The following is a 16284-nucleotide window of genomic DNA, read 5'->3' as shown; positions in this document are numbered from 1 at the left end:
CATCTGAGAACACAAGAAGCAATACTTGCTTATTTAGATTGCATTTGGGTTTGCTTTTAATAAAGTTGCTTATAAATATGCAGTTTTGGAGGCCTTATTTCCAAAATACAATTGTGTATTGGGGCTTTTTTTGGTAAGGCTAGTAGCTTACTTTGGGCTTGTGTGAAACCCAGGTGCTTGTTAGTAGTTGGGTTCAGTTGTAAAGCTATCATTCACTAGATATTTATATTAATTATAGCATGTGTGTGAAGACTTGCTAAATGCATAAATGTAAATTAAGACCTGCAAGTCTACCTGCGCAAGTTCATTGAGCAGGAACACTGAGCCTTCAAGTTCTCTGATATATCTCCATAGGAGCAAACCCTATTTTACAGAGGTACAGTGTACCCTATGAACCCTGGGTACAGTAAATTCTCTGTGCTGAACTCTCTTTCTTAGCGGTTAAAAATTCATTTAATTCCTTGTTTTAGTTCTATCCTTTGCTAGTTAGTCTATGTACTGGCTCTGAAACTTGGGTATATACAGAAAACAATAATTCCTGCAGCCCTCTTCTCTAATTTCACATTCTCCCACAATGCTTGCCTGACCAGGCTATAATTACTGATACTGATCCTGCTAAATTTCACTTTTTGTTATATATCTTGGTCACAAGGTCAACTGGGTAACTTAATTTAATAGCCAGACTTACTTTTTCCCCTGACGATGACACTCCAATTGTGGTTTTTGGTGATTTAAACATCCACTAGCAAACCACAAGTGACTTACAGTACACTCCAGGCCTCAAATGGCCTTTTGGCGTTCTCAGACGACACTGCATCACTCATTACAGTACATTACTAAATGGGCCCAGAGACACTTCCAGAAACCACTGTCGGTAAACACAATCCACCGTGCCATCTGCAGATGCCAACTAAAGCTCTATCATGCAAAAAGGAAGCCATATGTGAACATGGCCCAGAAGCGCCGTTGTGTCCTGTGGGCCAAGACTCATTTTAAATGGACTGTTTCAAAGTGGAAAAGTGTTTTATGGTCAGATGAGTCCAAATTTGACATTCTTGTTGGAAATCACGGACACCGTGTCCTCCGGGCTAAAGAGGAGGGAGGCCTTCCAGCGTGTTATCAGTGTTCAGTTCAAAAGCCAGCATCTCTGATGCTATGGGGGTGCATAAGTGCATACAGTGTGGGCAGCTTGCATGTTTTGGAAGGCACTATGAATGCTGAAAGGTATATAAAGGTTTTAGAGCAACATATGCTCCCCTCCGGATGATGTCTATTTCAGAGAAGGCCTTGTGTATTTCAGCAGGACAATGCAAAACCACATACTGCAGCTATTACAACAGCATGGCTTTGTCGTAGAAGAGTCCAGGAGCTGAATTGGCCTGCCTGGAGTACAGATCTTTTACCTGTAGAGAAAAATACATCAAAGACCACCACAAACTCTTCAGCTGCTGGAAACCTATATCAGGCAAGAATGGGACCAAATTTAAAACTCCAGAAACTCATAACATTGATGCCCAGATGTCTTCAAACTGTTTTGAAAAGAACAGGAGATGCCACACTATGGTAAACATGCCCCCGTCCCAACTATTTTGAGACCTGTAACAGGCATCAAATTTGAAATGAGCTCATTTTGTCCAAAAAATTGTAAAATTTCTCAGTTTAAACATTTGTTATCTATGTTCTACTGTGAATAAAATATTGTCTCATGTGATTTGAAAGTCTTTGTTTTCATTTTATTCAAATTTAACAAATGTCCCAACATTTCCGGAATTCGGGTTGTAGATTCTATATGACAATATTACATCTAAAGTATAGTTAAGACAATAAGTGGGTCCAGACACGTGTTGTCTAACTCCAGTAGAGTTTAGAATGTCTATGAATGGCAATTCCAATGCATCGTCTTTATTATCTACATGGATATTAAAATCGCAAAAGAATTATACAACTAGACCTCTGATTAATACTGAAAATATTACTATAAATTACAGCAACACCTCCCCTTTTGCCTTTCAGATGATGCTCATGTTCATAACAGTAGACTAATCTTGGGGGTAGACTCATTTAATGTAATGTAATCATCTTGTTTTAGCCAGGTTTCTGTCAAACATGATGGATTATTTTATTTATCCTATAGAAAACAATTGTAGAATTAGTTTGCGTACTATAAAAGCCAGAAGTGTTTTAAGGCCTCATGGCCTACGTGATTGTGATTACAAGGGTCAAATGTATCTGAGTAGTTAGCTTGGCCACTAAGCATATTTTGCTCAGTCTGGGATTTTTCTAGTAGACAACAGGTGGCTGTGAACTGAATAAGACCATTATTAAGATGTGTGAAATAAATGTCACTTGGAGGCTTCTTGCCTCTGGGTAGTGTTAATTGTTTTCTTTGAGACCAGAAATGAAGGGACATTGAATTTGCCACAACAAACACAGCACATCTGGGTCATTCTGTGACAAATCAACCAGAGGTCCTCGGCTCAATTTTTTTATTTTGTTAATATTTTTTCTGTTGAAAGACAAACATAAATAGTGATGAAAGCCAAAATATTAAATGTCAGATGTACAATGGTGTGAAAAGTGCTTGCCCCCTTTCCTGATTTTCCATGTGTTTCACACTTTAATGTTTTAGATCATCAAACAAATTTAAATATGAATCAAAGATAACACAAGTAAACACAACATGCAGTTTTTAAATGAAGGTTTTTATTATGAAGGGAAAACAAAATCCAAAGCCCACATGGCCCTGTTTGAAAAAGTGCTTGCCCCCTAAACCTAATAACTGGTTGGAGCACCCTTAGCAGCAACAACTGCAATCAAGCGTTTGCGATAACTTGCAATGAGTCTGTTACAGCGCTGTGGAGGAATTTTGCCCCACTCATCTTTGCAGAATTGTTGCAATTCAGCCACATTGGAGGCTTTGAGCGTGAACCGCCTTTTTAAGGTCATGCCACAGCATCTCAATAGGATTGAGGTCAGGACTTTGACTAGGCCACTCCAAAGTCTTCATTTTGTTTTTCTTCAGCCATTCAGAGGTGGACTTGGATCATTGTCCTGCTGTAGAACCCAAGTTCACTTCAGCTTGAGGTCACAAACGATGGCCGGACATTGTCCTTCAGGATTTTTTGGTAGACAGCAGAATTCATGGTTCCATTTATCACAGCAAGTCTTCCAGTTCCTGAAGCAGCAAAACAGCCCCAGACCATCACATCCTACCACCACCATATTTTACTGTTGGGATGATGTTCTTTTTCTGAAATATTGTGTTACTTTTACGCTAGACGTAATGGGACACTCACCTTCCAAAAAGTTCAACTTTGTCTCGTCAGTCCACAGAGTATTTTTCCAAAAGTCTTGGGGATCATCAAGATGTTTTCTGGCAAAACTGAGACGAGCCTTTATGTTCTTTTTGCTCAGCAGCGGTTTTCATCTTGGCCCAGCTTTTTTCTTATGGTGGAGTCATGAACACTGACCCTAACTGAGGCAAGTGAGGCCTGCAGTTCTTTCGATGATGTTGTGGGGTCTTTTGTGACCTCTTGGATGAGTCGTTGCTGCGCCTTTGGGGTCATTTTGGTCAGACGGCCACTCCTGGGAAGGTTCACCACTGTTCCATGTTTTCGCCATTTGTGGATAATGGCTCTCACTGTGGTTCGCTGGAGTCCCAAAGCTTTAGAAATGGCTTTATAACCTTTTCCAGACTGATAGATCTCAGTTACTTTCTTTCTCATTTGTGCCTGAATTTCTTTGGATCTCAACATGATGTGTAGCTTTTGAGGATCTTTTGGTCTATTTCACTTTGTCTCAACATGTACATGGGCCTACACACAATCGTGGACACACTCTAGATTTAATTATTAGTAAGGGTCTAAACATTTCATCCATTATCATTAAGGATTTAGCGCTATCTGATCATTTCTGTATTTTCTTTGATTTATTGATCTCTCCAACTGTTGAAGCTAGATCTGTCTCGGTCAAAAAGCGATGCTTAAAAGAGAATAATAGTGCACTGTTCATGAAGGCTATATCTTTAACACCAAGCATATCTGCAGACTCTGTTGATTTTCTCCTTGATTCTTTTAACTCAAAAGTACAGAATGTTATTGATAACATTGCTCCTGTGAAAGTCAGGAAGAAAAGTGGCAAACAAAAATCACCATGGACTCAACAGCAGTGCAAAATATGAAAAGACAATGCAGAAAAGCTGAGCGCATGTGGCGAAAGACAAAACTTGAAATCCATTATAACATCTATAACATCTAAGATATTCTTCATGCTTTCAATGTGGAATTAGGCAAAGCTAGACAGACCTTCTTCTCAAATATTATAAACAAAAACTTAAACAACACCCGCACTCTTTTTGCTACAGTAGAGAGACTAACAAACCCCCCAAGTCAGATTCCCAGTGAAATGCTCTCAGACAGCAAATGCTGTGAGTTTGTTTCCTTCTTCTCTGAGAAAATTAATAATATCAGAAAGGCGATTAGCACATCCTTGAGCTGCACTGGGGTAAAACAGAGCAGATCACAACATCAGAAAGCAGCTATTATGTCTGTTTTCGAAGCAATTGATGGTAAAATTTTGGAAGAAACAGTACAGCACCTTAAAACATCAACCTGCGCCCTTGACACACTTCCCACTTTTTTCAAAAGTGTGTTTAACTGTTTAGAAGCCGATCTCCTAGAAGTGGTAAATGCCTCACTTCTCTCTGGGACTTTTCCAAAATCCCTGAAAACTGCAGTTGTCAAGCCCCTCCTGAAAAAGAGCAATCTGGATAACACCATATTAAGCAAATACAGGCCAATTTCAAATCTTCCTTTCATAGGCAAGATCATTGAAAAAGTTGTTTTCAATCAGCTAAACAAGTTCTTAAGCTTGAATGGATACTTTGACAACTTTCAATCTGGTTTCCAACCGCATCACAGCACAGAGACAGCACTCATAAAGATAATAAATGATATTCGCCTTAACACAGATTCAGGTAAATTATCAGTGCTGGTTCTACTCGACCTCAGTGCTGCGTTTGACACTGTCGATCACAACATTCTTCTTGACAGGCTGGAAAACTGGGTTGGGCTTTCTGGGATGGTCCTAAAATGGTTCAGGTCATACTTAGAAGGGAGAGGTTATTATGTGAGTATCGGTGACTGAGTGGACATCCATGATATGCGGAGTCCCTCAAGGTTCAATACTTGCACCCCTCCTGTTCAACCTATATATGCTGCCACTGAGCCAAATAATGAGAAAGAAACAAATTGCATATCACAGCTATGCAGATGACACCCAGATTACCTAGCCCTATCACCTAACGACTACAGCCCCATTGACTCCCTGTGCCAGTGCATTGATGAAATTAAAAATTGGATGTGTCTAAAGTTAAAACAAACTCCCTGAGACTTCCTAGCTCTTCCATCCAGATAGCAAAATTCTCTGTTTTTACTGTTATTTCTATTCCTTATGTTCTATTTTTATTATTCTTTTTTATGTAAAGCACTTTGAATTACCATTGTGTATGAAATGTGCTATACAAATAAAATTGCCTTGCCTTGCCTTTGTCAGGCAGGTCCTAAGTTATTTGTTGATTGCGAACAGGTGTGGCAGTAATCGGCTAGAGAAACTGAACTCAGGTTTTGTTTTCCCTTCATAATAAAAACCTTCATTTAAAAACTGCATGGTGTGTTTACTTGTGTTATCTTAGATTCATATTTAAATTTGTTTGATGATCTGAAACATTAAAGTGTGACAAAAATGCAAAAAAAATTTAAAAATCAGGAAGGGGGCAAGCACTTTTTCACACCACTGTATATTTACTGAGTAATCCACTATTTTGTGGAGGGGGGTCAAAATTAAAATTTTCACCTGAGATTTGGATGGCAGCATCATTATTTTAATTTTACATATAGATCGGTAGGTCTATTAGTAAAATCTGTTGACCTTAACCATCTTTGTTTTGTTATATGCCAATGGTGACAGTTCAAATATGGTAAAAAAAAATAAAAAAAATAAACACTTTTTTGCCTCAAGTTTGCATGCCTGTAACTCGAGAAATGTGAAAGATATCTTAATTTTCTTTTAGATTCTGGCAAACTTTCCTTTTGGTGTCTTCATTTTAAAGGCCCTCAATGGTTCAATCCCAGAGATATGAAGATCTTAATGCGGCTCCATGAGTAAATTGTACACATTTTCAGTAGTCAAAAACCAAACGTGGGTCACTTTGCATACAGCTGATACTTTTCTCTTTTAAAGAGGAATATCTGAAGAACAAATTCCTAGTAATAACTAAACTAGAAATGTATCATATTTTTTTCTATCACCTGAAATGCATAGAACATACCTGAGTGCCATAAATATTCCTTTTCTAAAGTTGTCATGCCTGTTACTCTAAAAGTATTCAAGATATCTTAATATCCTTCTAGATTCTCATTCATAAACTTTTCTTTTGGAATCTTTATTTTTAAGGCCCCATAGATATTGGGACCCCAATGTGACTCCATCTTCAAATTGTTGAATTTTACCCATTTTCAATGGTTATAAACCAAATGTAGGTAACATTTTAAACAGACTGAAATATATAGGGCCTTGAAAATGAAGATATCAAAAGGAAAGTTTATTAAGAATGAGAATCTAGAAGAATATTAAGATATTTTGAATACTTTTAGAGTAACAGGCATGATAGCTTTAGAAAAGGAATATTTATGGCACTCAGGTACAGTACTGAGATGACAGAAAAACACAAGATACATTTCTAGTTTCAACATTATTTGTTCTTCAGATTTCAGATATTCCTCTTTAAAACAGAAAAGTATCAGCTGAATGCAAAGTGACCCACATTTGATTTTTGAACACTGAAAATGTGTACAATTTACCAATTTACTCATGGAGCTGCATTGAGATCTTCATATCTCTGGGGATGAACCATCGAGGGCATTTAAAATGAAGATACCAAAAGAAAAGTTTGTTAAGAACCAGAATCTAAAAGGATATTAAGATATCTTTAATACTTCTTGAGTTACAGGCATGCAAACATGAGGCCAAAAGGTTTTTTTTTTTTTTTTTTTTCATTTTTGAACTGTTGTTGTTGGCATATAATGAAACAAAGATTGATAAAAGTCAACAGATATTACTAATACACCTACCAATCTCTGTGTAAAAATAAAATGATTCTGTCATCTTTCTAAAGTAATTTTTACACCCCTGTAAATCGGCTTCAAATCTCAGGTGAAAATAGTCATTTTGACCCCCCTCTACCAAATAGTAGATTACTCAGTAAATATGCATCTGTGAAATTTTAATATCTTGGCTTTCATCACTATTTATGTTGGTCTTTCAACAGAAAAAAATGTAACAAAATAAAAAATTTGAAGCAGGAACCTGATCTGTGATCATATTTACAGTAAGCGCTTTTGTAGAAAAGGATCAAATATTCAGCAAACCAAGCTCATTTGTTCACCTGTATTATATCTGTTTTTTATTTGTTGAACATCAATTAAATTTTTACCCTTAAATGGGTTTGGGAGTTTTTTGTATTTACTAGTTCAGGGAACAGACACAGTCTCTATATGATGATATCTAGGTGAAAGAGCCTCTATGTGTTGGGATTTATTCTGCGACGGCTTGCTGATAGTTGGTTTAGCCAGTCTGTCCCAGGAGGGATTGAGACCATATCTTTTTAGCAAGTCAGGTCTGCCCCAAACTTTTCCAGTTTTCTATGAATCTTGTATTATTCTGCGGGAAGCACCTAATGTATTAATCTGTAATCTGCCTCTGTAATCATAATTTGTGTAAAAAGGAACAACTGAAAAATTTTGCAGAAATGGCATGGTTTACAAAATTTACAATGACAAACCATATTTATATCGTTATCATTACTGTTTATGAAAAAGCAAACGTGATCACAGAAATTTCTAGGTTGTATCTTAATCTGATGGAATGCAGAACATATTGTTTCATTGGCCATTATCTCATCAAAAGTGAGAACTTTCAAGTCAAGCATAAGAGATAATGTCAAGAACAGCCACATTTCCTCAAGTAAAGGTACTGTGCTTTTAAAAAGTAGGTTATCATTACATATAGAAATACTAATTGCCTACACTAATACACAATATAATATACACTGCCATTTTATTTTTGTTATCATGCAAAAGAGAGGTTTTAGAACACTGTTCCATGCAATGCCTTATTTATGTAGGGTCAAATAAGTGTATGTTGTATAAGAGCTTCATATCTGAGATCTTTGGTACCTCATGCTGGAGATTTTAATCTTCAGACGGGTACTGGTATTCTGGAATGGTGATTCTGCTGCTGTTGGCGTCACAACATCATATGATAGATTGTTAGTGCTGTCTGCAGGCTGGGAGGTCAGTATCAGGGCATGAGCTATGTGATACAGTGATTGTGATTGAGAATTTGAAGGACACTATAATAAAAGACTAAAAAGAAAAAAAAAACACTAGAAAGGCTACTTGAATTGAATATACAGTATGCCCTTTTTATCTTCTGCAGTAATGCAATCAGCTTCTCTAAAGGCATCTTTACACAGCCGATTTATGGCTGTTCTGAAGCGGGTCTGTACCTGCTCAGAATTCAGTGTAAAGACGCAATGCCGTGTTAAAGAAGACCTAAAATACGCCGGGTCTGACCCACCTCAGCCCCTAGTATCAAAGGCGAGTCTGATACTGTTCTGGTTCAGTGTAAATGAACGCGAAATATAGCCGCTCTAAACTACGTCATTGTCATGACAACCAAAAGCATTCCAGTCAGCTCAGGCGGCGCGAGATTCAAGAAGCAGGAGACGAAACATATAACTTAGGGCAAATAATAAAAATAATGTCTTCCAACAAGGGGCATTGAAGTAAAAGAGTCCTGCACTCACATCGTGAAGCAAACCACCAAAATAACAGCAGAGAATCGTCGTGTGTCATTAATTGGCTTTCGCCGTTTGTAATCTTCCCATGAAGAGACTGTCAGATCAATGCGCTGCTACATTTCTCTCAGATAAGGTAACGTTAAATGCTTAACACAATCGGCGTCACTTTGATTGTGTACTGTTATATTATATTCCAAAAATCATCTCCTTGAGGACGATATTTCTCCCACGTACACACGACGGTCTGGTGATCTGCTGCTGCCTGATACACGCAAATGCTAGCATCATTTGTTATTTCTGTCTCTTTGAAAAAAAAAAAAAAAGTTCGACCTCTTTTAATCCTGTTGTGAACTACCCGGTGTAATAATGAATAATTTTTTTGTTGCATCGTTCAATTTTTATTATGACAAACATCAAAGCGTGAGATATAGGCCTAGCACGCAGTTTACTAACTTGTTACTTTAAATGTTCGTTTTTTTATTTTATTTCGAGTTATATTTCATTGTTTATTATTTAATTACTTTTAAATTAAATTAGTTTTGAAATACTTATGTTCAAAGCATTGTTTCCCGCGATTTTAATTCCTGTGTAAGCCGCTTCAGAACAGCATTAAACGTTCTGTGTAAATGCACATTTTTGTGGTATTATGCCGCTTCAGAGTTGGTTTCTGTACCGCTTTTTCTGTGTAAAGATACTATAACATTACACTAAAGATCTACTTACAACACAGTCGGACATGCTTGTTAGGGGAACATTAAGTACATCAGAAATTATGATGATCAGTATAAAATTATTTGAAAATGATTGTGAATCCTGCCCCTATTTTTAATTAAAACATTTCATTTCTATTGTATTTTATATACACATAACTGCATAATAAACCAATTTGTTAACACTGACAGGTTTAGAATTTTATTATTTTCCAAAGTTTAACAGGTCACTTATTCATATACTGTACATTTCAAGTATGAATGAAAATATATGAATCTGTTTCCTGACATTGAATATACATGACCTAAATATCTGTTAAACAAGATGTAATAATATTTTATTAAAGTTATTATGAAGAGTTCCAACATTTTTATTTAAATAAATCTATAATAAAGATGGGTAAACGCTTATTCTCCAAACAAGACAGACTGAGAACTTTCATGTAAAAAATATATTTTTATTGAAATTTATAAAAGTCATTTTAAAAATAAGGCACAAAGCTGTTTTAAAGATTATGAAAATACTGAAATAGTGCAGGCTATCTCATAATACGTTCTCATTCATCTGTTCATCATTCACATGTTCATACTTGTATATCTGCCTCCCTGCCTGGAAGCTAAAACGTGACTAGCACACCAAAAGAAAAATAACTGACATTTCAAAATGACATTTCTACAAACTAGATAATGTCTTGTTTTTATATATATATATATATATATATATATATATATATATATATATATATATATATATATATATATATATATAATTAATAATAGATGCTTCTGCTGAGGGAAATGTATTTGTCTTTTTTTTAAACAGACAAATGTTTTTAAAAAAGGAAAAGGGTGTTTAAAAGTAAAAAAAAAAAAGTAAAAAAAGTATTGAGTGTGATGTTTAAAAATAGAAGTGTCCCTTAGTTATTTCTGTGTGGCATTTTCTTTCTGCAAATAAACATCATGTGAACCATTTAAGGGAAATTTATAATTGAGTTAAATGAAGTTCAGTTGCCTCTGAATTCTTATTTTTTCTACTCTCTGTGGTTTCCTCTTGCTGAACTTCCACGGTGAAAACATTCAGATGCTCTTGATCTTTCTTTTCCATTGCAACTATTATTTCTTCTTTTTTCAGCTGTGATTCTACATCTTTCACTTGCATCTTCTCTTGATTTTCCCTTTGTTTGTCGATTCTCTCCTCTTTCTTCATCTTCCAGAAGTATATCAGGTTTTTCTCAGGGTAATTGACTTTAGCAAGAGGCAGTTTATGAATGTTTTTTGTCTCCGTAGTGATCAAAAGGAAAGTAAGGGCAGAAAGACAGAAGGGCCAGGTGCATGCTGGGAGTCCAAACTGTTGAAATACCATGTAAAACCATTTAAAATCACAGAAATTTGTGTATAAATTTTATGTTTTGGGTGTATAATACGTACGGTAGACATCACATTCGCAATTGCCGAGCCGAGATATGCACAGAAGAATGCTACAGGAAAACAAGATTGTAATTTCAGTGATTTGCCCATAACTATAGGAAATTGTTTTTACATAATCAAGAAGGAAAGGAAATGCCTGATAGGAACCTACCACAGACCACAGCCAGAAGATGTGTCTGCCATGTGAGAGCGTAGAACATCCCACCAATGGCAATGCAGGCCAAAACACAGTTATAACCCCACAGGCCAAAGTAGATGTTCTGGAATGGTGCAGCAAGAGCAAGACCTGAAAGTTACATTACCTTAATTGTCAATCTTAAAATTTGTTTAATGCTGATGATATGTATTACTAAATATTCTAATACATCTCTTACCTGACACCATACCAACTGCTGATCCAATAGTTGCATGTGCAAATGTTATGGGTGAGGAGATGAACAAGGCAATCATAAATATCCCTCCTGTCCAAGCATTGTCACATCCATACACCTGTCCAATACCCACAGGAATTGAGCGGAAAAGCTGTAAAAAAAAAAAAAAAGATTATATTTAATATATTATAATATTTTACGGCAGAAACAATTATTTTCAACATTAATAATAAGAACCAATAATTAAGCACCAATAATAAATGAGCACCAAATGTGCATATTAGAATAATTACTGAAAACTCAGCTTTTCAATCACAGAAATAAATTACATTTTAAAATATATTAAAATAGAAAACAGCTAATTTCAAACTGAAAATATTTATTGTATTTTTCATTAAATTAATGTAGCCTTTGTAAGCATAAAAGACTTCTTTCAAAATTCTTAATTATTCCAAACTATGTATTTGGTAAGATTAGCCTTTTAGGAGATTACCCTGCCATAGGACTTTAAATAGGTTAATTAAATTTGAGCAAAAAATCTGGAATTTCCTGCTAGATTGAATTCCATAATGTCAGTTACAGTTTCACGTGATAAACCTGCTCTCTTCAGTGTCATGTAACATCTAGAAGATTCCTAAAGCAGACCTGATACATAATCACCTGTTCAACTGTTCACAATACACTGTTGCATAATCACCCTTTCTCATTCTGGGGAAGTGGCTCTTTATCAAGATGCAACTTTGGGACAGCTTTCACTTCTTTGATTTTGGCCTCATTTTCACTTGATAGCTCTTACCTTAGCATAATCCAGCTCGGACCATGTCATGTTATGCAAGGATGTGTATGGCTGGATGAGAATCTGCGGGAAGTGATGATTGTAGTGGCCTGTAGCCACCATATGAAGGCACACTAGTATGTTAAAAGGCAGGGTGAAAACTGGCAGGTCCCACCGACTGTTGATGGAAGCCAAGGCACTGGACACTATGGGACTGGAGAAAACAACACAGCTAGGATTCTAGAATTCAGCTCAGAGTCTAAACTGCTGGTTTTCAACTTTTTGGTTGTGACCCAAATATCAGTCACTGGGTAAAAAAAAAAAAAAAACAATTTCTAAAACAAAAGCTGCTAAATTCAAATAATAAAAGGCATTGTGTATAGTCTGTAAAATCAATACACTTTTTAGGGAGGAAAATGCTTCCAGTGTCTTGGAGGTGTGTAAGTGTATGTGTCCAATCAGATTCATGTGTCTCATGACATGCCCTCAAAAATGAAGAAAACTATGCAGAGTAAAAAAATGCCAGCATGAATAACTAAAATGTATGCAAATACAATCAGATAAGTCCTTTTGTCCTTACATAACCCTATGCAGAAAAAAAATCTTTTTGAACATTCTGTTACCATGTGACACAACTTCAGTACATCAATCATATGACAGTCTTTGACTGATGGAACATTCCATTTGAGTATGTCACAGTTATCTGCCCTTGAAGAAGCTAAATTTCTTGCATTTTTGTCCTTCCTGGAATGTCTCCTAGAATACATGACTTTTAAAATCCGAACAAATTTTAACCTTTAAATGCATACCTCGGGTCTTAAGTGACCCGGGACGTCATTCCCTACCCTCCTCCTCATTCATTTTTTAAAGTTAGACGTCAACCTTCTTGGTGTTCCTCAATCAATTTATTATAAAGAATATAACAAGAAAAAAATCATAAAATTATAAAAGAATGCCTGTTTTTGTATTCATTTTTGGTAAAAATTGTATAGGGTCGCTAACGACCCGAGGTGTGTATGAGTGTACGTATTTTTTTTCTGCACAACAATAATTGAATCTTAGATGACGGAATAAGTGCAATTCATCTTTATTGTCTGATACACAATGCTGAAGTGACGACTCATTCAGACAGAAAATGAAATAATAAGAAAAACATGAAATGGCTCAGCGATTTACTGCAGAGCAAGTACTGAACGCAATCAAATATGGCTTTAACTGTCACTGGATGGATCCGGTGAAGATGTTAGCGATCGAAATATTGATTTTGAAGATGCTGAAAATTATATAGTTTTGAGAATATGTTTGAGATCGCGAATGTGCTCATATTTGTGACCTCAAACATAAAAATAGCCTATTATTTGCTGAATTTACTGGAAAATGAGCTCTGACGAGGACAGTGATGATGGCATAAAATATCTGCCCAAACCGAGCCCTTTCAAGCTCCAAAAGGTAACATAATATGATTTATTTTATTCTTCTGTAATAGTTATTCTTATATCATATTTTTTATATTATCGTGACAAGTAGAATCCTTCAATGTTAGATATTGATCCGGGGCGATAAAGACCCGAATATGTAAGAATGATCGGTGAAACAGTCATGCATTTAAGGGTTAAAATACTAGGCATCCTACACTTGCCGATTTGTAATATGGTTACAGAGAAAAACTGGGCATCATACACTAAACGACTAAGGATCACAAACTACCACAATTTCAAGTCGTTCCGAACACAGCAGTGTTGCTAGGTGATACATTACAAATAAAAACAAAGTGTGTTCTAAAATCACCTCAAAATATCAAACATGCTTGATATCCATCAACTGGATGGATTCTTAGTCAGAAGCTAAAAAATCTGTAGCCATCATACATGATTTTCTATCAAATCGACCAACTCCTCCGACCAAATTTCTGCAGACTTGATCTGACTTTCGGCAACTAACATTAACTCATTCAGACTGCAAGGGAAACTGTGCAATAGTGTTTTCCAGCCTTTAGTTATTTCCTTTTTTGATACAAGCCCAAATTAGCCGTAAATGATCTGAAGAACCAAGACATGAACTCACCATGCCATTGACATGAAGATGTTGGGAAGAAGCAGCCACCAGTACCAATCTCCTGCATTTGAGAAAACCGCCATTAGAAGGCCAACCAAGATGCCGTTATATCCATACAGGCCGGCTGCGATAGCTCCTCTGAGGGAAATATAAAATATTGATTATTATACTAAAAACCACACTCAAAGTCTACAAGTCTATAAGTCATCACTTAAATACCTGTTCTGACAGAGGATGAGTGCAGAAATCGTAGCAAACAAAGTGCCAACAAAACCATTGATTGCCCACCATCTGTTCTGAAGGATCAGTCCAGCAAAGATGATCAGTCCACTGAGAGGGTTGTTCACAAACATCACCTGAGCTGCTCCACGCAGCACCCAGTCCAAAATCTGGAGCAAAATAAATTGCCCTGCACAGTGTAAACATGTGAGAGTAAAAGTGGGTATACAGAAAATCACCATAGAAGTTTGAGTACAAAACTGTATTTACATTATCCTTAAGTAATCCTTGCATTGTCCTAATCCTTACATTTTCATAATGTATTAAAATAATGACTTTATTTTTTTTGTGTGTGTGTGTGTGGTTAAGTATTAAAGGTCATTAAAAAATAATGGAAACACGCATGTTGTTTGTTTGCCTCTGTTTGCATTGGTTTTCAGTTGGGTGTGGATCGCTCATTATCCAACTTCCTAAAGGCAAATTGTCCGTATGCAGACTAAAAAAAGTGGTTAGTACATTAATTAGATGAGCACATTAAACAGATTCCCACAGGTTTACAAGTACCAGAACTGTTTTGTAACTACACAAAGTGTTCCAATATGACAGTTGTACATTCATCTTTGTGGTGAAAGAAACCGAAATAGTTAGTTGGCTTAGAGCAAGGCTTTTCCCTGGTTGATTATGATTAACTCATTGATCATTTTCTAAATTACTTGTGTGCAAACAATCTCCTAACTGTTCACTTGCAGAATTAAATGCTCTTGTTTTTTTCTTCTTTCTAAATTTGGCTCCTTATTGAGATCTAAACTAGCTTACTTTTGTACCTTTCATCCATTCACCGAACACAGCCATGTCTCCAGTAATGTAAGAGAGCCATTGGGTGATCTTTGCTTTAAACTTCTGATGTGAATTTGGCTTCTCGGGTCCCTGTGGCTGCTGTTTCTTCTGCTCTGTAGTTTCATGGACTGGATTTGCCATGAGTGGTTGTAACTCCTGCAAATATTCACAGATTTCATTGGTATAATAATGATGCTGATGAAAAACAGGATTTTATGAGTTATATTCTTTGCTGGGGTTTGTTTACTTTCAGGCTTAAGCATGACCGGATTTTCCTTTACAAAAGACAAAAACAGGAAACATCTCACCTTTGTGTTTTGAGCACTGGAATACTGTGAAGTGAAAGTTCTGCAGAAATGTGGGCCAGCCTTCAAATAAAGAATTAAATATTATTTATGTATTTATCATTTCATTATTCATTACAACATACTAAATTAGACAGAAATTTACTGATACTAAGATTCAAAGAAAGAGAGAGAGAGATCTACCTTAGTTAGTTGTGTTCCAGGCATATATGTGACCAGTTATAGAAGCATAGAGGTCCACAAAGCCACCGCTCTGATGCTTTTATAGTGCTGCATGTGTTGCTCCACCTCTATTCATGCAGCGCTGATGAAGTGATAAAGCTTTCTCTCATTCCTTATGCATTCTCTCTGCAGTCCTTGAGCAGGTTACTTAAGCACGGATCACTACTTCAGCAATGTCACCGAATTTAGCTTTTTCACTCTGAGTCTGATTAGCTGCTAAAATCTATAAAATTAACACTTTATGGCTTATGAAAAAAGCATTGATCGATATAAATTGTTGATACTTTTCTTATGCAGTTACTGAACTAAAACAAACAAACATTTGTCTCAGTATTTAATTAGCAGATCACATAGAATGAATATGGATTAACTCATACTTTAGTAGAGTTGCAGCTTGTTAATCAGCTGAGTAGAAAAAAACACAACAAAAGCACCTGTTGTTCAGGCCACTGCTGTTCTGTTCTCTGGCTGTTCAAGTGCATTTGTGAGACATAACTGTGTC

The 16284-nt window shown here is 36.2% G+C and overlaps 1 protein-coding gene across 1 annotated transcript; it reads right to left on the bottom strand.

Moving 5' to 3' along the window:
• Window positions 1-10490: 10490 nt before the first annotated feature.
• Window positions 10491-15768, bottom strand: slc14a2 (solute carrier family 14 member 2). Its single transcript, XM_067407811.1, has 10 exons — window positions 15744-15768; window positions 15564-15623; window positions 15243-15411; window positions 14419-14608; window positions 14209-14337; window positions 12166-12358; window positions 11373-11520; window positions 11150-11284; window positions 10999-11048; window positions 10491-10918 (listed from the first exon to the last, which is right to left on the bottom strand). The coding sequence occupies exons 1-10, from the start codon at window positions 15765-15767 to the stop codon at window positions 10553-10555; spliced, it is 1464 nt and encodes a 487-aa protein (XP_067263912.1). The 5' UTR covers window position 15768; the 3' UTR covers window positions 10491-10552.
• Window positions 15769-16284: the final 516 nt, after the last annotated feature.

The sequence above is a fragment of the Chanodichthys erythropterus genome, chromosome 13, assembly GCF_024489055.1.
Source record: "Chanodichthys erythropterus isolate Z2021 chromosome 13, ASM2448905v1, whole genome shotgun sequence".
In the NCBI taxonomy this organism is placed as follows: domain Eukaryota; kingdom Metazoa; phylum Chordata; class Actinopteri; order Cypriniformes; family Xenocyprididae; genus Chanodichthys; species Chanodichthys erythropterus.
Note: the sequence above shows the minus strand (reverse complement) of the source record. Positions and strands in the feature narration are given on the sequence as shown.

Coding starts and splice junctions, on each gene's coding strand:
- slc14a2 (XM_067407811.1), bottom strand. CDS start 15,767: ATGCCTGGAACACAACTAACTAAG. Junction 14,609..15,242: donor GTTCGGTGAATGGATGAAAG/GTACAAAAGTAA, acceptor TACACTGTGCAG/GGCAATTTATTTTGCTCCAG. Junction 12,359..14,208: donor ATCTTCATGTCAATGGCATG/GTGAGTTCATGT, acceptor TGTTTTCTCCAG/TCCCATAGTGTCCAGTGCCT.